The sequence below is a fragment of the Topomyia yanbarensis genome, chromosome 2, assembly GCF_030247195.1.
Source record: "Topomyia yanbarensis strain Yona2022 chromosome 2, ASM3024719v1, whole genome shotgun sequence".
Classification (NCBI taxonomy): Eukaryota; Metazoa; Arthropoda; class Insecta; order Diptera; family Culicidae; genus Topomyia; species Topomyia yanbarensis.
Genome location: NC_080671.1, coordinates 9966689 through 9993368, shown reverse-complemented (window position 1 = coordinate 9993368; position 26680 = coordinate 9966689). Strand labels below are relative to the sequence as shown.

Sequence of the window (26680 nt, the reverse complement as noted above, 5' to 3'; positions counted from 1 at the left end):
ATGACCATCAAATCTACAGAGGATTCAACTCAAGTCTCAGTTGCTATGCACGGTACCGAGTAGAGGATTTTCACACCAAATTGTAATTAAACTGTTTTCTCTGTTTCACTGCAACACAAAACCCCCATTTCGATAATGATCCGCTCATTTCATGGCGGCAATTCATCGCCTTATCCAATTGTTAGCGTCCCCCAGACTGGCCATGATCTTCACCATTTACTGCTTCCTCGGAGGAACTCGCAACGTCCGGCATGGTGGCGGTGGTGGTTTCTTCGCTCGTCGGCTGTCGGAACTTTTGTCGATCGTCCAGATACTTGCGTCGATACTCCCCAGTCGGGTCGTACAGTGATTCTAGAACTTTAAAATCCTCCTCCAGGTTTTCAATAATGAAGTGAATTACTTTGTCGGCTCCCTGCTTCTGCTTCTCGGAACAGTGTATGCAATCGTTTTCAAGTGCATCCGGAAGTTTTTCTGTAAATGTCGAAAGTATATGTAAGTAGATGGCAAATCAGGACGCTTTCGAGCATACCTTTCAATTCCTTTCCATCTGGAGTGCAGGGTCCGCGGTTTTTCAAGCAGTTCATGTAGTTCGTTAAAAGGCGGGTACTCTTGAACACTTCGTCCAGATCGATATTATCATATTTTGTGATGTAGTCCTCTTCCGCTACCACTACAATTGCAAAACATACAGCAACCAACAGAAAACTTAGTTTTGAGTTCATTTCGAAGGAACTTTATCGATACGAGAACTTGGCATTTACTGAAATCTTTCGGTAACTGCGACTGATTTTATATTTCTTATCAACAAGTGAGCTTTGATTGTACAATCTACGGTTCGTGATCGTAATCTGTTGGGAATTAGCTGAGACATCTATGCGGCAGTAGGGATAATTTCAAGTCAATTAGGGAAAGCAATGCGGTCGTTTGTAGAAGTACTCGCTGCAAACGAATGAGTGATTCAGACATTGGACTATGCAATTCAAATAATTTGTAAAATAAAATATAAATTCATTCATGAAAATAACTAAAACATTTACTGACCGTTATTTCGAAAAAAAAAATTTTTGGTGTTTCCATCAGCCAGCACACATCTTCTTCAGTGACGATCAATGTCGCTAGTGACTATTCCCTTTATCTTCAGTTTTCGCTTCATTATCGTAACAAAATGGCGGATTCAACAGGCAGGATTTGACACTATTGTCGTTGTACCATTGTAGCACGTCCCTGCTATTACTACAGCTGTCTATATCTGATCAAAACATAACGGTGCCATCATAGGACTTACTGCATGATAAAAACGCTTCGAAATTCAGAGTCTTACCCGTTACAAAGATTTTCGTTTTCTTGCCTCAGGAACAGATACCTTGCCAAATCATTTATTTTTATGAATTTGGTTACGAAACCCAAATTGAATCTTCTAGGAATCTTGCCACGAGCAGGAGCCTTGTGAAATTTATGCCCTGGGATTTGCCGAAATTCTCATAAATTTAATCGTTAACAAAAACAAATCCATCGAGTTTCATCCCAGGTAGTGGGATCAGCCTTGATTTTTCGAATGATCTTCAACCGCAGTTGACGAGAAACGGTTTCGCTTAGGCGCTTCTTTTGAGCTTTATGGGCAGTGGTGAGAGTTCCTTCGTACTGCACGCTTCCAAGTTGACGCTGATGGGTTTTTGAGTATCTCTGCAGAATTGGAAGAATGAAGAATATCTCAGAATCAAGGAAGTTTGAAAGTACGAAATGAATAGACCGGGCAGAACTGGACAGAAACATCTAAGCGCTTTGAAAAGTTGGATAAATCTATAACGAATAAACCAAAGAGCAATTGTCCTTGAGTAAAATCTACAGATATTTCAACTAATATTGAGCCTGGTGTACCAACTTTATAAAGTCGTCAGTAAGATTCGGATTTCAATCAGTTGGCCAACGACTTAGAAAAAACAACATTATTGTGATTGAATCGACATCCACTTGAATTTGTGCTACTTGTTTTATTAATTTTCTTTTGCAGTTTTCTTAAAAATATTAACTCCAATATGAAGCTAAAATGTCCTTGAGAGATGAACTCATTTTTTTAATTGGAGGAGAATCTCCATTTCGTTAAGTGAGGAATATTCTTAAATCAGTGAAATGCTAAGAATCCCAATTAAAAGGTCGCCTCAGCCGAGTAGACCATCAGAAAATCTGAACGACGACTGGAATTTGTTAGCCAAAATGCTTGGTTTGCCCGTTTCTTTTCAGATTAGCTACAAATCAGGAGTCATAGAAGGAATCAATATAGGAACATTACAGTACACGCTGTTCTTCGATGTTTTCTTATACTGAAATAACTTAACCATCTGCTGCTGGTTCAGTTTGCCCTATCCCTCGCTCTCGTGTACATCCATGTCGCTGTCGCTAGAGCTGCTTTGGCTTTCACTGTTGTTTATTTTCTAATCTTTATGTGTTTCTGAGTGACCTTGGTGTATCCGTCTTCTATTTTGGTTGCTCTTTCGCTAGATGTACTGGATATTGGTTAAGGGTCAGAAATGATTATTGTTTGATCGGCCACCTGTGATTTAGCAGTCTAAGGCTATTTGTTAGTGTGTGCTGCAATAGATCCATTTACTTTAGCAGTTTTGGCGCATCGTTTATCGTCGTGTGCCATCTGGTTGCGAAACTGGCACGTCGGCGTTTGACCAGAGTGTGTGCATAGCGTTCATTGAATATAGGTGATACCTTGAGCAGATTTGCATTCGCTGTTCATTCTTAAAAAAAATCCACTTCTATGTATTTCGACATGAATTTGTAATGTCCTCAAAGCTGGTGCGCGGCGTTAAATCATGTAAGCGAATTTCAGTCATATCCTTGTCCATATATTCCGATATCGTGTTACACGTTGTTCATTACTAGTGATTTGCCTCGAAGAGCATACCGAACGTTATTAGTACTACATTTCTAGTATCACGTTGTTGAATTTGAGACACCGTAAGCTCAAGCTCCATTTTCATCTTTAACAACTGTTATTCTGCTTTTCTGTAAACTAGCGGTGTGTTTCTAGTTTCTAGTCTATCATCGGGGTAGACTGTTGAATTGCTAAGCGTAAACTAGTGAATGATGATGGCTCGATATCTTGTTGTCCATTTTAATACAAATCAATATCAATACTTAAGGACTAAAGGAAATTTTTGTAAACCAAATAGTTTTGCTCATTATTCTGCTTCCGAGTGGAATTTCATGAAAAATATATATTAACCCACATCTTCACCCTTCGTAGAAGCAATTTCAACTGTTTTCTACTTTGAACTTATAGCAAATTAAGAGAAATCAGCAAAACAAAAGAAAGTTTGTTTACAAATCACATTAACCCTATTCAAAAGTTGATATGAAAATTACATTCGCCTGAAAGCCCTTCTGGCATGGCTTTGCGAAATGGAAATTTCCTCTATTGTATGTGGATTTTAAAACTCAACTTGATGTTGTGATGTTGCGATTAATGATTATGTTTTGGTAATTTTTTTTACAAATTGCACTACGACATCAAACAGAAAACTATTTCTACAATCGAAGAAAACATATTGAAAATTCAGATATGGTAAATTGTTTTGTAACAGTACAGTTATTAACATTTAACAACAACAGTAGAACATCAGAATAAAAAAAGCAATTGCGAAATCGACTACCCGATTAGTAAAAAGAAAAAAGAACAATAGTGATTGTCTACCTGCTCAGTATTTCTGCCCGAGTCAGAGGTACAAACGAGCGAAGTGAACGACAGCTAGCTGCCTCTTGATCTAGTGTGCATTGTCTCCGATCCAACACCGCAGTCATTGACTTTGTATTTGTTTCTTTACAATCGAGTCTTCGAGAGGTGGAATATTTTCTGAACATGAAAATGGAGCTTAAGCTTACGAAAGCCTATACCTAGCTTCGGTATCATCACCTACATACCAATGCAGTACTGATATCATTCAACATGTAGAGCTAAGCAGAAAGATTTGTTTAGCAAAAACCAAAAGCATGTGGTTAAATGTGACTGTGTTGGAAATTGTGATTCTCGTGCATATAGAAAATTATTATATTGAAGCAACGTTACATGCCATATAACCGCGTACCCCAATGGTGTTCTTGCGATGAGGATGTGAGTCAAAGGACTCTCTCCTATTTGACTATACAATTCAAACATAACGGAACTAAAGTTAAACATACCACGCTATGTAACCACGAAGGGCAGATAACTTTGTACAAGTATTGTAAGCAAATGGTAAACTATGGAAAACTTTGAGCGAAAGATGGTCACGAGCATGCATAATATCTACGGCAATCGTGAATAATGTGCTATGAATTCTGGAACAATCACGTGTTTACGTTACGAAAACAGGACTATGGCCAAAAATAATAAGTTTTGTAATTATGTTCAATTTTGCCCGCATAACGCTTTTATTAGTGGAAAAATTTATTTTTGTTTTGTATAATTCAATCACGGTTTCCGCCGTGTTATTAGCAAATCGATTTTCTGTACGTGAACTAGTTCACAACTTTATGAACATTGTTCATAAAACCAAAGGTTGATTGTAGATTTTATTCATAGATTTAGGAGCATTAGTTCACAAAATCAAAACAGTCTGAATATTTCCTCGTGAACTATTTCATGAAACTAGGAAATTTATTCATGAATAGATTCCATCTTCGTGAACTAATTCATGATTCCTAAAATTTTCATGCTCGTGAAAAAGTTCACAAAATTTTGATTATTATTCATGTATTCGTGAACATGTTCATGATTCCCAGTATAATACTCACAACTGACCATTCGTGTTCGTGAAATAGTTCACGAAATCATAAAATATTATTCATGTATTTGTGAACTGGTTCATGATTCCTAGTAGAATAGTCACGACTTGCCATTCGTGCTCGTGAAATTGTTCAAGAAATTCTAGAATATTATTCATGTATACGTGAACTGACTCATGATGCCTAGCACATGATTTACGATTTATCTTGAATGCTTGTGATATTTAGACAATATCCCTAATCATTTTCAATTTTATGTAACAAGGTCATGAAATCTTCACGTGAACTATTTCACAAAATTTGGAGTATTATTCGTGGAATTATTCATGTTCCATGCACTATTTCATGAAATATCATATATGTCCAGCTGCTGGCGACCATACGTAATAAGTACGAGCAGTAGATATAAGAAAACTTTCAGGACCTCGCACGTCGATATTCATTTGATAACTAATGTCTGAACAGCAAACAGAAACTGCACTGTGTACCAAAAATACATTATAGAGCTGCAAATCGTGTGCATGATAAAGTTCACAGAACAAGAATCAATCATCGTGAAATTGCCAACTTTACTATAAAACCGCTGATAACATGAACATAAGTCACATTACTCCACGTGCCAAATTCGAAAGTAAGCTCAAGAATTAAATATCACCATGACCTGCATATAAATAACGAAAATCGTGACTAAGAACCTGAAATCATGAACATAAATCAAATTACACGTGATTTAAAAAATATCAAAAATCGTGACTATGATCCTGGAATCAGAAACATGAATTACTCTAATAATGACAAAAATATCGTGAACATCGTGTAACTGTTGGCTGTGTATCCCCAAATTATGACCTAGAATCACAAGGAAAACTAAACTTGTCCAGGGAACAACCACAGTAACTCAACCAAAGATTCGAATGTTACGCCATGTGTATATTCGGGGCAAATTAGTTGGACACAATTAGTTTCATGAATACGAGGTTCATTATTCAGAATTTCAGGATTACGGTTTTCGTAAAACGTTCATTTCACAAAATTGTGATATTTGTTTTCCGTGTAGATTATCTTTAAATGGTGTTTTTCTTAAAGTACTTTTGCCATGATCACGATAGTCGAAAACCTATTCAACCGATCTTCAGATTTGTTATTATTAGTCGACGTCATACAGTTCTTGCTACATACCTTTTAAAAACTTTAACGGATCTGTGAACCTTTGTATTTACTGTAAATAAATAAAGAAAAGCTGTTGCTAGGTTAATGAATTATGCGAACGCAGTTTGTCAGTGCGCGCGGAGATCTTTTTTCTCGAAGTTGAAGTATTTTCAGTATTGAAATCTACGTTTAGATTTTATTTGCAATATGTATCTTTCTCGCATATTAATATCATATAAGTTTAATCGGTTGAAGCATGGCGATGTCATTTAATATTTACTTTGAACAACCCATTTGAAGGTGCGTCTTGAAAACTTTTGTCAAGAGAGCCAACAAGGCTGAATCATGAATGAAATCGGCATTATTGGAGTCGATCGCAAAGGAGTGAAAGAGGCGTTAGTGCATTTCAAAAAGAAGGCTGCTAGTATCTGAATAATTGAATAGAGTAAATGGTCGCTAGTAGATAACGAAGCAGTCAGCTAAAGTCCCGTAGTCATTGGACGCTTACGAAGCTTGCTCTATACAAATCGTTAATACAACCTGTGGCTCTTAACGGCTTTTAGGTGTAGACATTGAATGAGATAGACTATCTAGTGTTTGGTGTTTTTCTGAGTGAAGAATTATACGCTTAATACTCGCGAAACAATAAGAAATGGAGAAGAAATAGAACAGAACAGCCGCATGATCAACAAGCTTTACCAAGCATATATATTTGTATCGGATGGTTAACCCATTCATGCCCATGTTGTTTGTGGACAACAACGTTTTTAAACAGCTATAACTTTTGATTGAGGCAAGATTTGCTCACAGAAACAAGTAAGGCTAATAAATGTGACTATTGTCTTTCATTTGAGTACTAGCAGCTACAATCATCTAGATCAGCTCTAGAACTGAAGTTATTGCAGTTAGCCTGATTGCATTCCATAGGAGCAGTGCTGCCAGGGACAGTTTACGTTGACGACGAAAAATGAATTTTTCATATATCTTCGTTTTGTTGCAATATTATTGAAAACTGACAAAACTTATCAATTTAGAGTGCCTTTGGCTACGTTTTCCACACAAGAGGACTATTATTAATATTCTATTAATATTGAGCATTGTAAGGTAAAAATTGAGCAGCTTCTAGCACTGCGAAGGAAGCACCTATCTTTATGAAAAATTGCTTTTCGTGTTTCTTGATCCCACCGTTTTCAAGAAAAAATAGTTTTAAAATCCTACTTGCACTAGAAAAAAACCTGTTTTAATCCACCTAGCGGTGCAATTGTGCCTTTCTCATTTCTCTAAACTATGGCACGGAGGCTTTTTATGTTCAACATAATCGTGGAAATGTCCATTACATTCTTAGTACACTTTGCACTTATACACAATGGCATGCCAGCCACGAACTTGATGAGCTACGTGTCGACGGTGAAACACTTGAAACAAAAAAATATCATACTCCATTAGCCTAATCAGCATTAGATCAATGTTATCTGCTTGCTAACTCATTTTGTCATGCGGGGCTGGGTATGTGAAGAGGGCGAAAGTCCCATGAACGAACGACTCCCCAGCTTAAATTGGTATGCTTTGTGATATAGTGGTGGTTTAAAGATGATGGGGTTGAAAGGGAGGAGTATGAGGGCTGGATGGGGTGGTGGTCTGAGGGGTGATTTAAGGAGATTTTTAAAGGAGGGGCGCGAACAGTAGATGGGGGGTGTAACCCCTCTCCGAAAAACCATCAACTACGCCCCTGTTAAAATTCAGAAACCCTAAACGAGTCGAAAAAAAAATTTAGGCCGGGATTAGGTTGACGTTTTTCAGAGTGATTGCATAACCTTTCTATATGAGAAAGGCAAAAATGTGCCAAAATCCAAAAAAGTGAATCGTAGTCAAATTTTTTTTTCGAGTTTGCATCAAATCTCGACGTTTCATGCACCTTGAACACATTTAGCATCAAAAATAAAAATTCTATTTTTAATTTTTCCTATAGTTTATATGAGAAATTTCTGTGTGACCGCACTCTGAAACCCGTAATTCCGGAACCAGAATTCCGATCGATCCAAAATTCAATAGCAGCCGATGGGAAGGTTGCACCTTTCATTTGAGACTAAGTTTGGGCAAATCGGTCCAGCCATCTCTGAGAAAAATGAGTGACATTATTTGACACATACGCACATACACACACACACACATACACACACATACACACATACACACACACATACAGACTTTTTCCGATCTCGACGAACTGAGTCGAATGGGATATGACACTCGGCCCTCCGGGCCGGGATTAGGTTGACGTTTTTCAGAGTGATTGCATAACCTTTCTATATGAGAAAGGCAAAAATGTGCCAAAATCCAAAAAAGTGAATCGTAGTCAAATTTTTTTTTCGAGTTTGCATCAAATCTCGACGTTTCATGCACCTTGAACACATTTAGCATCAAAAATAAAAATTCTATTTTTAATTTTTCCTATAGTTTATATGAGAAATTTCTGTGTGACCGCACTCTGAAACCCGTAATTCCGGAACCAGAATTCCGATCGATCCAAAATTCAATAGCAGCCGATGGGAAGGTTGCACCTTTCATTTGAGACTAAGTTTGGGCAAATCGGTCCAGCCATCTCTGAGAAAAATGAGTGACATTATTTGACACATACGCACATACATACACACACACACACACACATACACACACACATACACACACACATACACACACATACATACATACACACACACATACAGACTTTTTCCGATCTCGACGAACTGAGTCGAATGGGATATGACACTCGGCCCTCCGGGCCGGGATTAGGTTGACGTTTTTCAGAGTGATTGCATAACCTTTCTATATGAGAAAGGCAAAACTGGGCATGAAAGGGTTAATACATCACAGAAGTGATACCAGCTAACGATGAGCGCACCGTATTCGAAATTGTCAAATTAAAGTTATCGCAAAGATTGTGTGTTAAAACTACTCGCGGTGCAGGCAGGGATTCTATGATACAATGTGGCTGTCGGTGTTCAATCGCTACCTTGGGGGAATATTGCTACGCAAATTATTTTACTTTTTGGTTTTTAATTGACGAGCAATCATTTCAATGTCTGTTATCGAGGGATTGTCATTTTTTTAGAAAGAATAGTACTTTTTGATTCCCGATCCATATGATCAATATTAAAATCGTGGATGTTAAGTTGAATGTCCGACCACCAAGTTTCACGTAATGCAAATACATTAATCTAAAATTATGTATAAACTTTTTGAAAGAATCGGTATTTGGGATGGTACAATTGCAGTTCCATTGTTCAACAGTCATCGCCAGATACGATCACTGCAACGAACGGTCATTTAGCAGACAATTGCTTCATAAATGTTCTTATTGTCGGTAGAAATACTAAAAAAGACACTTTTAAGAGGATCAGTATTACAGTATCAGCAATCGATGGCTATGTGACCCAATTCTTTGTGGCAGTTCATGATTTTCGGTACAAACTTTGTAGGTGTAGCGCGGCAAATCTAAGGTCACTTGATAAGAATATGATTAGTGTATCTAACCCTAGCGATTAATACTAAATGCAATCACTTGCAATCCAGTATTTTCACCTGTTAACCTGACCGGTCCTTAAAACAGCCAAGTCGTACTTTAACAAAGCCTCGCGCATAAAACTATCATAAATACACACACCTTCAATCTCGACTTCCCGAGCGGGAACATAGACATTATAGCTCTTCGTCAAGAACTCGCAGCAAGTAACATCATATGCCTGCTTAGAACTTGCCATTAAGACGCTGATCCTGTCCTAGTGCATTTTTATTATTTCTGTCGCAGCCGAGAGCCGTTCTGTCAGGTCTTTAGAAATTTTGAATGGATTCAAAGATTTTGTTTTGGTTCGGAAAAGATTACAAATGAATCGTTTGAGAGTTCTGGGTACCGTTTGAATCGGGGGTTACCAGTCTTGGGAGTCGATTCACTTTCGACCTCTGTTTAACCATTGAAAAGGAAACTTATCATCACACGGGATCAGCGCCGTACTGATGGATAAGAAAAAAAATGTTTTCAGCGTGTCAATTTTTTTACTATACAGAGAGTTTATTCAGTCAATTTCCATAAAATAATTCAAAATTCGTACAGTATTTTCCTAAATTTTCATAGTAAAACAATCAAAAGTAAGAGACGGCGAATCTCCGAAATTATGTTGAAGGAGTGCTGTATAAAATTTCGAACCGATTGGTAGAGTAGAGTTATGTTGCACGCCGATTTTTTTCGAGGCGGAAATTCACTGTCACATGCTTAATGTGCAATATTTCGTGAATAAAATTAAGGAAAATGTTGTTCAAATATTGCATTATCTTATCATTCACTAACTGAATTTTACTACCTGTGAAGATTACACAATCTGAGCACAAAGCACTGAAACATATAACGTTAATGAGGAATAATCTCTTCTAATTTTATTTACTATCTAGATTAGCCTACTGTTACATCTTTCATTTTGTTTTGAACCACGCAGTGGGAACGTTTATATGTGTGTACCGGAAGGATTTTGTTGTTTCGCAGTTCCATCCGACGATGGTGCAAAGGAAGCGTGATGTCGATTTTCTGGTTTATACCGTGCATATGAGACATGTCGGGATGGTTTGAATCGTTGTGAATTCGATCCGAATGATAAGACATTATTGTTATCACCAAACCGAATACATAATGGTTCCAATTGAATTGAATTGGAAAAATTATGTTATTAACTTGATTTACATTTTCGCTTATTGATGATCAATTATATGTCTTTACCAAAGAATAATAACGCTTGAAAATTATATTAATCGGTTCAATATTAATTTTGTGATGATTCAATAATAGAAGAAAAATAGTTGAATCAAAAAGCGTATCATTGTAAATTTTGTTTGAATTCATTTGTTCCGTTCTACTACATACTTTTCCACATTGATACATGTGTTTCAGTTTATCTGTGATGGTGAAAACAAACAACAATCTGTATATTTCAGTTAATTTGAAAATTATTGATAATCTAGAAATCTAAAATTCGCGCATGTTGTTCGCTAGAAATACTGCTTTTTTAATGATGACCGTGGTGGTGTCTTGTACACAACCTTTGATTTTTCTTGTCATTCTAACACAGACAGTCATTTTTCGAATCCGTCGAGCTAAGTCGATTTGTAAAAAAGGCACACCCTTCCGGACATCGGGAAACCCCTCAAATTGGCAAGGGCTTCATTACTTTTCTTTAAGGGGATTCTCTGCTCTCAAGGCCCGAAATTGAGCTATTTTCGGAGAATAAATTGCAAATTATCTACTGTATAGATTTCAGATTTCTATTTTTTGAAGCCACATGTATTGACTTTTAAATTTTAATTTTGAGAACCAGAAAAAAGAAATATTGGCGACATTGCAACGTCATTGATTACATTGACGTTGATTGAAACTGCGACTGATCAAGATTTCAATTGTTTTCAATTATATAGTAAACATTCCGTTCTGTTTTCCCGTGACAATTTTTTTTTATTTTGGAAATCGTAAAATTTTTACCGGTTTCAAATTTTTTAATTTTTACGTCATTTTAGAACATTTTAAAAACTATAAAAATAGAAGCATGCCAAAATTTTGCAAATCTGTCATGGGAAAAATAGCAGTATATTTACTGAATAAATAAAAAAAATTAAATCGGAGCAATACTATTATGAAAAATCTTACTCGGCAGCAGTTTCAATATCTATGCTATCAATGACGTTTAGAGGTCGCCAATGTTTTTTATGGTCTTCAAAATTAAAATTTAAAAATCAAAACATGTAGCTTCAAAATGAAAAATAAAAATTAAAAATCTTCTTTCTTCCTTCTTAAATTTTTCCCAAAAAAAAAAACAAATCAATTTCGGGCCTCGAGAGCAGAGTACCACCTTAATAAGAAAGGTGACCAGTTTGACATTCAATATTGATTAGCTACATTGTCCCTTAACTATGCACTCAAATCTTTAAATTGTCATCGACATTGAACATGGGAAAAACCCACACCTTCATCCCTGCAACTCACGTGACGACCGGTTTGTGATGTCGGCCCATCATACCATCGCCGAAGTACATGTAGAGGGCAAAACGAGCATACATATTATCGAAGACTCCATATCAAGAAGACTGGCAACTCTGTCCAGAATCCGGGGACAGTAACAGCAACGCCACTTGCGGGTAAAGGTGGTACTTTCCATAGTGATGCACACACACATATACATTTTTACATAAAGCTTCCTCCCTTCTTCCAATAGAGGCGCTGTAACCTCTGTCGCTTCTCGTTTGTATGGGGGAAGGAAAGAGATATCAGTCTTCTTGATATGGAGTCTTCGATATTATGTAATCTTTGGCTCGCGGTAGGCTAGCGAAGCAACGGCGCGGTGCGGCAGACGGCCTTCTGTCGTCGCGTGCTAATGTTCGTTACGTCGAGAGTGGAAAAGAAGCAGACACAAGAAGATTGATAAAAACAAGATACTTTACATAAAGACAGATATCGTCTGACGTTTTACCGACCTGCATTTGTTCATGAAGACGGGGAACCGGTTTCACCCCCAGAAGACAACCGGTGGCCTCCATTGATGGCAAATCGAAAAAGTGCAAAGTTCGGTTCCATGGTGTGATTTGTTGGGGTTTTTTACTGTTGCACTTTACCGGTGTTTGACCGCCTACACTCGATCGATCTTGAGTGTGATAAATCTATCTAACCGTTTAACCCGAACAATAACTGTCAAGTCAAACTACTTGGTGGGTGAAATTCGTTTCGATAACATGGATCGGTTTTATGTGAATTCTTCTAGAATCAAACCAACAAAACAGTTATTCAAAAAGTTATTTATTTCTCGTATTCTTACAAAATTAATAGCTGACTATAACAACGTTGCGCTGACCAGTTTGTGAAATGCACCTTCCTCCTGCACCCGGCCGTACACTTCACCAGTGGAAAGCCACGAGTTTCGATTTTGCGCAATTCTAGGGAGCTGGGTGGGTGCCGCTGCTGCTGTGCTGCTTTTCGTCAGTCACTGACAGTGACAATGATTGCAGGGTTGTAAAGTTCAATCACTCAACCTCTGCGCCTGATGGTCGACGGCGGCGGAGCTCGCTCGTCGTTTCTATGTCAAGTAGGCGTTGCCCTACCGACGGCTATGATTTATTGTGTTTACATGTACTATGGCCAATTGCAGCAGCGGGTCACAACCCTTGACACGTCATTCGTACATTTGAGGTTCGATCACAGATAAAAGAAGATTACGAAATTGTTTGTATTGTCATTTTTTTTTTTGGCGGAGCCATTTTGAAAGTATCAAAAGCAGGTCTGGTGGGACAAGTTTCGACGAAACACTACTAAGTAATTAGAGGACTTTTTTTAAGGATGGGTTTTGTTCATTCGATGGCATTGTTGGTGCTCATCGCAGTCTCAGTCCAAGGGTTATGCTGCGACTTACACCTTGATGTCACGGTTCTTAGCTTCTTCACGGTAACTATTGACGTATACATTATCGGGGTCATACTTCTGCTGCAGAGCAGCCCACTGCTTGGGTCGGTTTGTAATTAGATATTGGAGAACCCTTTCGGTGCCTTCTTTCTGCTTTTCACTGCACTTTTCACATGCGGTTTTCAGTGCATCGGGCAACACCCGCTTAAGTTCGTTTCCATCTGGAGTACAACGGCCTTGATCCATCAGGCATTTGTAGTAGTTGTTGAACAGCCGGTCGGACTTCAGGATCTCATCCAAATTGACTCCGTCGTATTTAGTGGTGTACTTATTCTGGGACTGGACGGAAACAATGGAAACCAGTGCCAACACGGCCACAATTAAGAACTTCATGATGAAATCTATGAGGAAAAAAATGTAAAAATATATAACCGTTAGAATCATCAACTTTCAAAACAGACTTGCACGGAAATTATCTCTCGTCAAAACAGTCAACAATGAGTCGAATAAAAGGGGAAACCCACTCATTCAGAACTCGGGTACAACCAACTATCGCTAATCACACCCCAGGTATATAGTTTCGTTTCTAATCGTGGATGCGTACATAATAGAGCTGATGAGATGCTAATGATAGTACACAGACGGCAGCGTGACTTGTTCCCTTGTTCACAGTCGCACGAGTCAACGCAGACCTGAAACTGTCAACGGCGGGCATTCACGGTGAATTGGCAAATTCTCTTGCAGCCATTTTGGCGTCCTATCGCCATGTACTCGCTAATTGAGCTTGCCTAATTGAGACTTCGAGGGACACAACGGACCGGATCCGGTGTGTTTGCGATGCCAATTCGGAGAAATGTGCAATATTTACCGTAGAGCGATGGGAACCTATTTTCACACGTATTATGGACGCTCGACAACAAAGAATTACTGTTAAATTTGACCGCTAGCTGTAAGCTTATTACATATTCAAAGGTTAAAAACCGCTTCCCCAGCGGGCATCGGTGACGGTGCCGTTCACCGGTTCAAGTTCAACCGGTTAATGTCGTGCCATTATACATATTTGCCGGATTTTAAATGGATCGACAAAACAAATGGTGCTTCAGCGGTGTGACGTCAATAAAATCAATTAGTTGATAACTGTTTTTCAGTGTCTTATTGGGATTTCTGATGTTGGTATGTTTCTCAGCATCAAAATATAGCTTAGTTATTGAAGAAGTCTAAATCAAATGTTGAGGTTCAAAAAAAGAAAATAACAATGAATATATTATATAATCCAATCCTTCAGTCGAAGCCAGTGGTGGATCCTCGTTAGACCGAACGCAATTGGGCTAAATACTAAACGGTCGAAAAAGGTTAGCCAAAAAGTATTTCAGCCAAATACCTTTTTGATGGAAGGAGTTGTTTAGTCGAATGCAATTTACTATTCACTCGGATGTAGCCCGAGGATTTTATCTGCATGTAGAAAAATAAATTTTCATAAAAATCTATAGCTCGTGAGGATCGACTACTGATACACCACCATGCGCTGTTAGACCACATTCAAAACTTACACATTAATCACTTCGCTAAAAGATTATTAACTTCTTCTAACAGTCTACTTTCTACTTCTGCCAGAGCCAGAGCTACAATCGAGCCAAGTGAACAACAGGTTTAAGGATCTAGTGTGCATTGTCTCGAGAACAAAGGAGAAAATCGGATTATTCTTGGCATCATGAGTAAAGTTAACGAAAAAGCTGGTGACTTTAAATTTTTCTCAATACGACCGAGTTTTAGAGAAGCTCTTCTGAAGGTGCAAATGCAGCTTAAGCTTACGGAAGTCGCGTGCCTTCAGTATCATCATCTTCGCAATGCAGTATTAATATCATTCAACACGTTAGCGCAAGCCGAATGATTCATTTTGAAAAATAACTTCAAGCACCTGGTTGCAAGTGACAACGTTGGAATTAAGAGACGATTGAAAACAGGAGTCCTCAAGTTAAGGTGTTTCTCCGTGCCAAGGACTGAATGGCTGGCAGGACTAAAATATGCCAGTCGCGCACGGAGTGTGCTGTCTTACGCGAATCTCTGACACAATGGACGTTTGTTTCTTCGTAAATCGTGGAATTCAAATGATGGTCATGTCCCTAATGCCCATTTCGGGGTTCGCTATAGGCGATTATAAGCCAACGTGCTTGGTATCATCTAGTTACCATACAAGAAGTGCTGATGATGAAATGTATAGACTTTGGCTAGAGTAGCACAAATTAATCTTCAGCATAAACGTACAGCAAGGAAAAGCTTACACAGATTTGGTACAAGAACCGCATTTCCATAAAGGAAACTTCTATGTTCAAAAGCTACTTAACCCTGTCTTCGTAGCTTTCAACAAAAATGGCATGACAAATCCACGTGCAATGCTTCGTGTTCGTATACTTGCGAATAATACTATTGACACATGTCTTATATCCGACCTCACAACTCGCGATATTTGTGCTGTCACGTTAAATATGACTGTTGACAACGTAAACAAGAAATACGTCTATTGTTTCGGCATATTTGCCGCATAATTAACCATCACCTTCTGATGATTTCAAAAGGGTTGTATCATAGTGTGGTAGAAATGGGTTTCGCCTCATGAGCGGCAGTGATGCAAATGCCCACCACATAATTTGGGACAGCTCAGATACCAATTTGAGAGGCGCCGAATTGATGGAATACTTAAAGAGGACGTCTGGTGTATTGGGCAAAAAAATCGACTTCATTTTTATCGGCTTAATTGTTGGTATTGGACCTCTAGAATAGTCTCCCACAATCTCGATGCCCACGCTGAAATTCTTTTGTTTCAAACAGCCTTGCACTTCTCGTGCGTGTTTGCTATAATACACGCAGATTTCAATCTATCGCCAAAAATTTTCGAAAAACTTAGGGCGCCAAAAATATGGTGTAAATAATACATTTTAAACTAATCCTACCCCAATTTTCAACAGAAAATACCCAATAGGCGAGCGTTTTTTTTTTGTGATGCAATTTGATTTGGGACACCCTTTAGTAGCGTTTTCTTGAAACCAGGTTTTTCAAATTGGCAAACACGATAGTCAACGAATCGACTTGATTTTTTTGTGAAAATGCTCAAAATATGTAGCCTGTCCATGAACCACAGAAATTTTTTTTTCCTATTCTTTTGAACAAAAGTGAGCAAATTTTACAGTAAAATAAAAGATTTTTCGGTTTTCTTCAAGCCATTTTCAGAAACTCGAACTTTTTTCTAATTTTTTTGATTCATCGAGTTACTACAAGTAAAAGCTTCACAAATCTTTTTGAATTTCCTATGTTAGACAATTTTATCAAGAGTTATCGTGCCCGCCTCGACGTGGAAATGGTTCGACGTCTACTCTTGGAACGCACGTATGTATGGTACTGCGTGACTGAAATTTTTTTTTTTCGTACATAATGACTGTATAAATAGATCTCAACATTACACACAAGATCCATTGTTACCTTGCCTTCAAAATCGTAAAACAAAATGACTTTCGGTTTGAGCACTTTACACCTGACGCTCCCCTGAAGCAGTACAAATCTGCACATACTTAATATAGAAAATTGTAACGAGATAGAATATCCCAGTCGGTATCACACTGACAGCATTGCTTACTGCGCCATCTCTCCGTCAGCGGGAAAGCTGCGGCTCACGGAAAAGTTTAACTTAACACGTAAGGCTCCACCTCACCCTCCTTTGCCTTTTCCACCCGATGAACCACCAAGAGAATAACTCCAACGAGGATCTAAACGATCACGTAGGGTAGACTTGCCAGACAGAGTGAGGGAGATGGGCAACTCTTTTGTGTTTCGGAAATCACGCCACTATACCAAAAAGGTATTTGTTCTCACTTTAAAAGAGATTGCTGAAGCCATCAGTTGGGGATAAGTGCGAAACGTGTGACCAAAAGATATCAGATTGAAAGTTGAAGAAAGTTCACACGAGAAGATTTGAAGCAAATATTTAATTAAAAACTGAAGCGAATACTAGTTAGAAGACTAAGAAGGCAGCATATTTAGTGTACAGATGCTGTAGGTAGATCGTAAGTAGACGACAAAAGCCACCACGTGCTGTAGGTATAACCCAGTGATCTTTTCTAGGCCCTCTTGATCAAAAAGGCTGAAATAGTATGTTTAAAACCCCTACCGATTGATCACTGAGCAACCCTAGTGATACAAATCAGGTAAAATTGTAAATGTCGCGAAATGAGACTTCTGTTAATGATAACCGTTGAACAGGTAGGCAACCCGCTCAACGTGGGTTTTTCTCTGGGAGCACCACCCAGCCAACTTCAGCCTGGGCAGATCGGAAAACCCGCCAGCCAGCCAATCACCGCCTAGCAGCAATTACGCGCCGATAGAACGTCTCCAAATTCACCATCCTGTGACGTTAAGACGGTACCTCGTAGGTAGCATTCCGTCGGGCGTATACGACGGAGAACAGTCCGACAAATTCTCGTGCTCATTGCCATCCCACGGGCACCCTCGTCGTCCAGGTAAATCGTCAACCGCTAGGCAGAACTGGGCGATATGTTGCACGCGCATGGTCGTGCGTGGAGTCACTAAGCGAGCAGTAAGTACGACCGAAATTGCATCGTCAGCGTGGGAAGGAAACGATCGTCATCGAACTGGATCTTATCAGGTCAGGTTTAGAAGCTAAGAGAGACAGACCAAGATTGTACCTATATCTAAGCGTCCCGGGACTAGAAAACGCATCCATAGGAAAATAGAAATGTTATACCGCTCTATAGTGTCTCTCTATCTCCCTGAGGGTTTATGACCATCTCGATTAAAGTGCGCGGTTCGTTCGTTTTACTTTTTTTATTGTTCGATTTTTACGCTAAAGATTTTCTCAATTAACTTATTCGGTTTGGCTATTGTTTTGGGCTCTCGTCGGTGGATTAGCCGAGTAAGAACGGTGTTTGAGCCACTTTAACATACCCGCCTTGTGGATAGAGTCTCTGGCCGGACTATCGTCATGCGTCGGCAGCCTTCCTAACGGAAGTGGCGCTTAAGTTGTCGACTGTTGTGTGCACAAGTAATCCGTTACAAAATCGCCCAACATTTGCACGAGTTGGCAGAGAAGAAGTGTTAAATGTAACTCTCTGCTCTGACAGTATTATGCATGAGTACCGAACGAGCACGAACCGTCGTTATATGAGCACAAATACATCGTCATTGGTCATTTAAACGTTCCGCTAGATATCGTCACATATCGTAATCCCCAATTTACGAAATGGGACATCTACAATGAGGGCTTGTCGGCTAGGTTGCAGGGGTACAAAGACTTTTCTGCCTGATATGAGTCCGAAAATGTCAAAGTATTTGTTACATTTTCCAAGCACAATTGCAGATTTCTAGTCAGGGTGCTGACTGGACATTGCAAACTCATTTATCACATGGCTACTATTCAGCGTGCTGAATATTATTCGTGTGATCTTTGTGAATCCGATAACGGAACTTCATACCAATTTATATGAAACTTCCCTACAGTAATGCAATTTCGTATCCGGATTTTTGGTTCTCCGTACATAGAACAACCTATGTACAGAGAGCTGAAACTCAAGGATATTCTATTGTTCTTAACCCAGTGTGGTAAAGAGCTATAGTTTAAGCCATTTTTGAATGACAATTTCTCTTCGGGTGTGTTGTCGTTCTGTTATCTCAATATCCCCTCGGGGGTGTTGATATATCCGCTCACCGTTTAAATAAAAATTCTAAATCCCTCGGAGGCTTGGAAGTTTTATTTCTGTTATTGTAGCACTTGCATATCGTTCAGTATCCTTCCAGGGGTGCAGAATGCATTGTTTTAATTGTTCTATGTCGTTATTTTACTTACCCCTAACCTTAGAGACCATCCACATACCACGACAATTCAGGGGAGGGGAGGGGTCACGTGAAATTCCGCGCTTGTCCTTGGGGAGGGGGTGGGAGCATGGGTATATTTTTGTCTTTTACAAGAAAATGGAGCAAATGTATATCGTCATTGCTGTGCGCGTTTTCGTTGAATTTTTTTTCAAGATTTTGTGATAGTCAGACTGCGTGAAAATTGAAAACATCGATGGCAACGATTATCAAACAAATCAGAAGGAATCGTGCGGAATAAAATCTGAATCACTTGATTCAATCTTCTGCAACTTGGTCAAATCCCACTAATTTCGAATTTGAAAGCTTGTGGTTAAAATTACGAGGTTACTTTTATTTTGTGTTATTGTGATGAATCTTTAAACTTAAATATAAAAGATAACATCGATCAGAAATTAGATATTTCGTTCAAAAATTCACAAAAGACTGTAGTTGAAGTTTGGACGCTTTTCATTAAGTCCTTCTTCACCACAGTAGTGAAACACAGGAGAATTTTCTGAAAACACATTTTATTAAATCAACCGAAAAAAATTGGAAAGTCCACTTGAACATCGTAGGGAAGTGTAGGGGTACAGCAACTGTCCACGGGGTCAAAAACGAAGGTTTTTTGTCCACATGGTATATATGAACGGCCCCTGACCACTTGCCCAATCCATCCCATCATGGAAATGGTGGAAAAGCAGAAAGAGCACAAATCTCCAATCATCATGGGGAATGTACCATTTAAGCCAGTCGCTACTGATTCGTCAAATAATGGATTCCACTTCTCCACGGCGGATCCAGAAAAAAAATCGGCAGGGGTTTGAAATTTTAAAATGAACATCGTACAATGCACAATACGTAAAAACCTCATTTAATAAAAACCAGTATTGGTGGCCAAATTTGGTTTGAAAAGATATTGAGTTTAAAACTAATATGAAATTCGAACTAATTTTAAATTGATAATGTTCGGAAGGGGTCCTTACCCCCTGGATCCGCCACTGCACTTCTCCTTATTTCGACATGATTCCTTTAAAGACCTCCAAGTTAACGCGCGACTCAAATCAATGTTCCTCGATTTCATCATCATCCTTATACACAGGAATCATCTTCACAATTATGCTTCCAGCCTCGGCTAAATTAGGGGAGACTGAGGAGACTTCATCCCCGGGGAGACTTGATCCCATCATTGTAACTCAAAGGCGGATCAGAATACATTAATCGAATATACTATAAAGTTGCGTAGTTTTATCTAAACATAAATTTCATTAACACAGAAAAAAGAAATTGGACTTTTGTGTAACCGAATTTTTACCGATTTAAAAAAAAGTCTCAGAAGAACTGAAGAAGATTTATTTTTCAAATTTTCAAACTTTTATAAAATTTATAAAATCAGCCACTACATACTCTACTTTTGCATACAGAATTACAGGAGAATGTCAATTATATGAATACGTTATGATTGAGCTGATTCTTTTGTTCAACTATATTTTTACTAAAGTTTGCTGAAATATATGCTATGGGTTCACTTGATCCCTTCAAATTCGTGGAGATTTGATCCCCTTCGCCATACTTCATACACTCCACTGAAAATAACCAAATTCACACCAGAACAATTGAAGTCATTGTTGTCATAAAAAAATGTCAAAAATGAACGCTTCATCGTAAAGAAACATAACTGTAATTGTTTACTACAGTATACGTAGCAACCATTCATCCCACATTTGACGTTCCTCAACCATAATAAAATAATTGCACGGAGATTTGGGGAATTCGTAAAAAATCAGGTGAGAGATGCGTAATATGTAGTAACAAAAATAACAATATCTAATCATAACAATTTAATCAATACTACAATCCATTTATAAAATTGAATGGGGTAATGTACCAGTTTTTGCACTATTAAGAAGGGTACCACATTATTACAATAATTTAATTATGTCAGCTTCTTTGATTTGTTATTAAGGTCCATTTTTTTATTTCGATTATAGAGGTTTTAACGTTAAGGTCATTCGCCTCTTATTAAGAGCCAATATAATAACAAAATTGTCTTGAGAATGGTGAAAATCTTCTGTTTGAGCGCAGCAAAATCTCTAATCGAGTACCCCCATTATCGCAATACCATTTGAGTCAATACGTTGAGCAAAGATGGCAGACGCTGCTTTAACCAAAGGCTTCAGATGGGTAGGATGATAGTAGAAACAGGGCAAAAATAGGCTTATTACCCTACATGCTATTTTAAACACGTTTTCATAAAGGAATCAAGTGTCCCCAAATTAGGGATCGAGTCTCCACTAATCTAAGAATTTTCCATTTTTTTTGTTGTTTTCCAGAAATACTCATAGCTCATGTCCAGTATAATATTTCCATGTATTTTTTTATGATTATTAGTCATCCCTAGAAACAATATAAAACTACAAAAAAATACAAAGTTTTTTATTATTCCACGGATTTGGACTGAAAAATAAAAAAGGAGATCAAGTCTCCTCAGTCTCCCCTATTGATGCTATTATACCCTTTTAGAACAGTTCTACACAACGCACATTTGTTCTAATTCGAATTTGTTTGAAAACAGTCGCAATGGTAATTCCCGCAGAAGAGGCACCTTTCACACTATTGTATCATTTGTGCAGTGGATAAGCAACAAAGCAGTAGAAATTAGTCTAGTGCGTGCAAATAGACTAAAATTAACCTTCTTAGCTAGTAGATATGATTTGGTAGCAGAATTCAATTCTCTTGTCTTGGTAAATCAAGGAATGATCGCATCAGAATCATAAGCAGCAAAAATTGCAGCAACTTTGGGGCAGTATACTGTGAAAAAATTATCAAATGGCGTCTGGTATAGTGGGCAAAAAATCAACTTGTTTTTTATCCGCTTAATTGTTTATATTGAACCACTACAATAGTCTCCCGCAATATCGGTGGCCACGTTGAACTTCTTTTGCTTTAAGCAGCCATGCATTCCTCGCGCAGATTTGCTATAACACACACAGATTTCAATCTATCGGCAATAATTTTCGAAAAACTGACAGTAATAAAAATACAGTGTAAACAATACACTCTAAACTACTTCTAATCAAATTAAAGAGAAAATACCCAATGGATCATTTTCTACAGCGATTTTCCCGTGATGCAATTTGATGTGGAACACCTTTTAATAACGTTTTTCTCACAATCGCGTTTTTCCAAATTGGCGAACACGATAACTCAAAAACTAATTAACGAATTGACTTGATTTTTTTATGAGAATGCATAATATGTGTAATCTGTCGATGAACCATAGAAAACTGTATAAACAAATGTTCTTTATATTATTTTGAAGAAAAGTAAGCGAGTTTTACAATAAAATATGAGATTTTTCGGTTTTCATGCAGCCATTTTCCGAAACTTAAACTTTTTTCTATTTTTGTGGTTCATCGACTAACTACAAGTCTAAGCTTCTCAAAACTTATTGAATCTCCCGTATCAGACAGCTTTAACGACAGTTATCGTGTTCGCCGCGGCGTTCCTTGGCGTGAAAATGGTTGGACGTCTACTCTTGGAACGCTCGTATGTGTGGCTCTGCATGACTTAAAATATGTTTTTTCATGCACAATGAATGTATAAATAAGTGTGCGATGCATCCCAGTCAGTGGCGGATCCAGGGGGAGGGTCCTGGGGGTCCGGACCCCCCCCCGAAATTTTTTAAATTCTTGAGTAATTTAAAAAAAGTTTCTATTAAAAATTCGTTCTAAATTCAAAATCATTTCAAACCAAATTCGAAAAACAAATCTTATTTTAATTAAATATGGGTATTAGATATTACGTATTGTACAATGAGCATTTCAAAATCGAAATTTCGGACCCCCTCCGAATTTTATTTCTGGATCCGCTCCTGAACCCAGTAAACAGCAGGTAAACGTTTTCTTAGGCAGCAGTGAGGGCAAGAATTTGAAAAGGAGCTGGTACTGATTGAGCTTGAACTGAAGCTGACATTAGAATGCGATAGGCGAGAAACCTGCTTCCAGCAAATCAAAGGGATGATGTCTAAGTGAAAGCCTAGCGAATCTTCTCGGAGTGCATACATTTACTCTGACCTGCTCCATTTGAATTCCATGCAGGTTTCTCGTATCCTATTGATATTACCAGCCCCATCTCAGCTTCTTGCCGCTACTCTGTTGGCCACCATTGGCTACAAACAAAGTGGCAGCGAAAATTTGAGCTGGAGCTGATATTGATATTACCCAGTCAAACTCACACGGAATTCTAACTGGTTTCTTGCGGAATTCCAGCTCAAATAAAACAACCGAGTCAGAATGTCTGGTTTGATTTCCCTGAATGAAAAATATGTATAAGAAATTTTTTTTTTAAACAACCTTGTGGGTACAGAATCCGGTACGGATTTTTCTATAGAAGAGTACAGATAGAAAAGATTTTTCAACTCCCGGTACAGATTTAATTGTGGCAACACTGGTTCGGTCTACCAGAAACCACCGTGTGACTGCTTCGCAAAATGTACACAACCATTGCACTTCGCAAAAAATCACTTTTCATGAAGACCAATTTCCCCTGATATTTGCGGAATTGAATGTGATGATTTTTATTCATTGCTATCACTAAGCAGGCGTATCGTTGCTATGATTGCTGGATTACTAGATTGAACGATTTTGAATAGGACATCTTATTGAGTAATTGTAGTTCGCTCACATCTAAATAACTAAGTGACTCAGCAAATTTCATCTGCCCCAAACAATGTTACTAAATCGAACATTCACGATTGCACTTGCATTTGGCACTTCTTCAATTTAGATGTTTATCGTATAATAATGAAACGATACACTTTATTGAAAATGTACGCACGAAATTTCATCAAAATCTATCCAATCGATTGTAAATCGATAAAAGACACGAACAAAAACTCATTTATATTTCTAAATAGATCAGTTCGATAACCTCATACTTGTGTAATATATAAACCCTCAAAGAAGATGTATTGTTATTTTATGCGATATGACCAGTGTATCAAGTGTCTCCAAGGAACAAGTTCCTCTAATGTGCGCTTGATAGTCAAAAAAATATTTCACAAGTTAGCTCGAAAATTAGATACCGTTTGCAAAGGAATTGGCTACGGAATATATTAGGACCGAGGATTTATACCTTAGATATGTCAAGACAGAGGATCTAGACTAACGACTTCTTCAAACACACCCCTAATAAACGATTTCCAAAGTTATGTAAATGAGGAGAAAACCAGTCCATCATATTTCTCCGCAATATCTTCTAGCGTTACACGATAAATAGCATCTTGTCCTGTAATAGAGTCATTATAAATTAATAACAATCTACTAGAGCTTCCGGTTGCTGCCTTATTGATACTCATTAATAGCGTTCATATAATTCCGGATGTTTGAACCTATTCGATTAAAGGGTGAACACGAAATGATTGCAACACTAATAACCAGTCGTTACTTTTCTTCCCATTCGACAGAAATTAAGCATATTTCGTACAGTTTCTCTTTGAAGTGTATTGTTTACATACTGTGAATTTTGAAGTAAAGTGTTTTGTTGCCGCAAAGATGGAAGTAAGTCAATTGGAGACACGTGAAAAAATTGTTTGTGCTCACATAGAACATCCTGAGCTCTATGTAGAAATTTTTTAGACTCAAGACTTCAAAAATTAATAAAAGCAAAAGAAAGCACATAAATTCACTCTATTATAATTGGGCAATTTATAACAAGAATCAGGGATTAGAATAAAACTTAAATATCCCACAATTGGGGAGAAACGAAGCCATTTCTACTGATTTACATAATGGGTGTTTTTACGACTGCCGTTGGCACAAGGAGACAGATTCAAATTTTCAATTAGTAAAAATCGAATACACTATTTTTTTGAAATTTCCAAACGTTCTACTGATAATCAGACACAAACTAAAATATAACTGTAAGACTAGTGAAACAATTTCAACATTAATTACATCTGCAAGTTCGAATATTCCTGACACAATTTAGTCTAAATTAATTAAAGATTTGCACTGCTTTCTCAAGCTCACTATCACTAAGCACACTAGGTTGATCACAACACACTCCCCGTCTCCAACTTACCGTCAACAGTTGGTGGTACAAAATAAAACTACGTAAGGCAATCTACTGGCGTTAATCGGACCCGCTTAAATGCTGTATACTAAACAAGCGACAAACTGTGATTAACGCCCGATCAAGCTTGAGTTTATATATATGCAGAAAGTTATAAACTCTTCTCACTCACTCTCTCCGGTTGACGATTACTCGGAACCGGTGGGCGATGGAAACGAGCCCTGGAAGGACAGGGTAAGGTGACAATGTTGGCGAGAGGGAGGGGATCGTAGAATGAGCGATCGCGATTAACAGAGGGTTTGTTGTTTACGTTTATTTTTTGTTTAAGTCTCTCGCAGCTTTACTGCGATGCGATGTGACAACGCGGTTAATGTCTTAAAGATACAGTTATTCCAACATGTGTCGCGGATTAATTACTGCCGGTTTCCTTATCGCAATATTTACTGCAGATCTTTAATTTTTCAATCTGTTTTATTTTTTAAAAAGACACATTTCGTTAATTTGAATTTGCCAATCGTACTTTACATTTGAAATGTCATGAAACTATAGGAAAATATTCCAATCAGGGGTGGATCCAGAAAAAAAATCGGGAGGGGCTCGAAATTTCAATTCTAAAATGAACATTGTACAATACGTAATACGTAAAAACCTCATTTAATGTAAATCAGTATTGGTGGTCAAATTTGCTTGGAAAAGTTTTTGAGTTTGAAACTAATATAAAATTTTCGGGTCCTGGAGGTCCCATAGATCCGCCACTGATTCCAATCTAAATTTAAATCTCATCCCAATTTTTCGAACGTTAACTTATATACTTCAACAATATCTGTGGCACGATGCACGATTACACCGACCTGTTCGAAGCCTGACTGTAGCACTTACAAGTTACAAGTCGCATTCGTCACTAAACTCTCCCAGAGAGGGTAAATAGAAGGTGCTGCTGTAATCATGAATCGTAGTGAGAAAAAAAGTTTTGCCCGAAGAACAATCAAGTGCGTCATAGGATCGTGTTCCCTAGTACTTTTTAGTGCGGCACATTGTTACTTTTGGAAAGTTTCGCTCAAAGTCACACCTATAACAGGGTTATTGTTACACTGTGGCAATTTCCAGACTGATGCGACCGGGTTGGCCATTTGTTCAGATAGCATGACGAATTCATAGGTTAATTCATCCTGACTACAAGCAGGAGATAACACAAAAAAACGCTATCAGGATGTTGCTGCAGTATTAATTAATATTGATGGCATACGGAGAGGTGACCGAAAGTTGTTCTGGATGAAAAACGATTCCATTCAATGGAATATGCATACGTCTGGTCAATGATCCGCAAACCAAATCAATTAAAATAAAAAACGTTCGTAAATTGAAACGATATAGTACACTGCGTACATTTTT

General features: G+C 38.0%; 1 protein-coding gene across 1 annotated transcript; it reads right to left on the bottom strand.

The window, feature by feature from the left end:
• Positions 1–131: 131 nt before the first annotated feature.
• On the bottom strand, positions 132–25406 carry LOC131679309 (uncharacterized). The gene is made up of 4 exons (XM_058960017.1): positions 25298–25406; positions 13362–13755; positions 530–732; positions 132–471 (listed from the first exon to the last, which is right to left on the bottom strand). Exons 2-4 carry the CDS (start codon positions 13745–13747, stop codon positions 182–184), a joined length of 879 nt encoding a protein of 292 aa, XP_058816000.1. The 5' UTR covers positions 13748–13755; positions 25298–25406; the 3' UTR covers positions 132–181.
• Between the last annotated feature and the right edge of the window lie 1274 nt (positions 25407–26680).

What these genes read in the sequence shown, in the direction of transcription:
- LOC131679309 (XM_058960017.1), bottom strand. Translation starts at nt 13,747, where the DNA reads ATGAAGTTCTTAATTGTGGCCGTGTTGGCACTGGTTTCCATTGTTTCC. An exon ending in AACCGTGACATCAAGGTGTA is followed by an intron (nt 733 to 13,361) that starts AGTCGCAGCATA and finishes GTATCGATAAAG; the next exon opens with TTCCTTCGAAATGAACTCAA. An exon ending in AGATGGAAAGGAATTGAAAG is followed by an intron (nt 472 to 529) that starts GTATGCTCGAAA and finishes CGACATTTACAG; the next exon opens with AAAAACTTCCGGATGCACTT.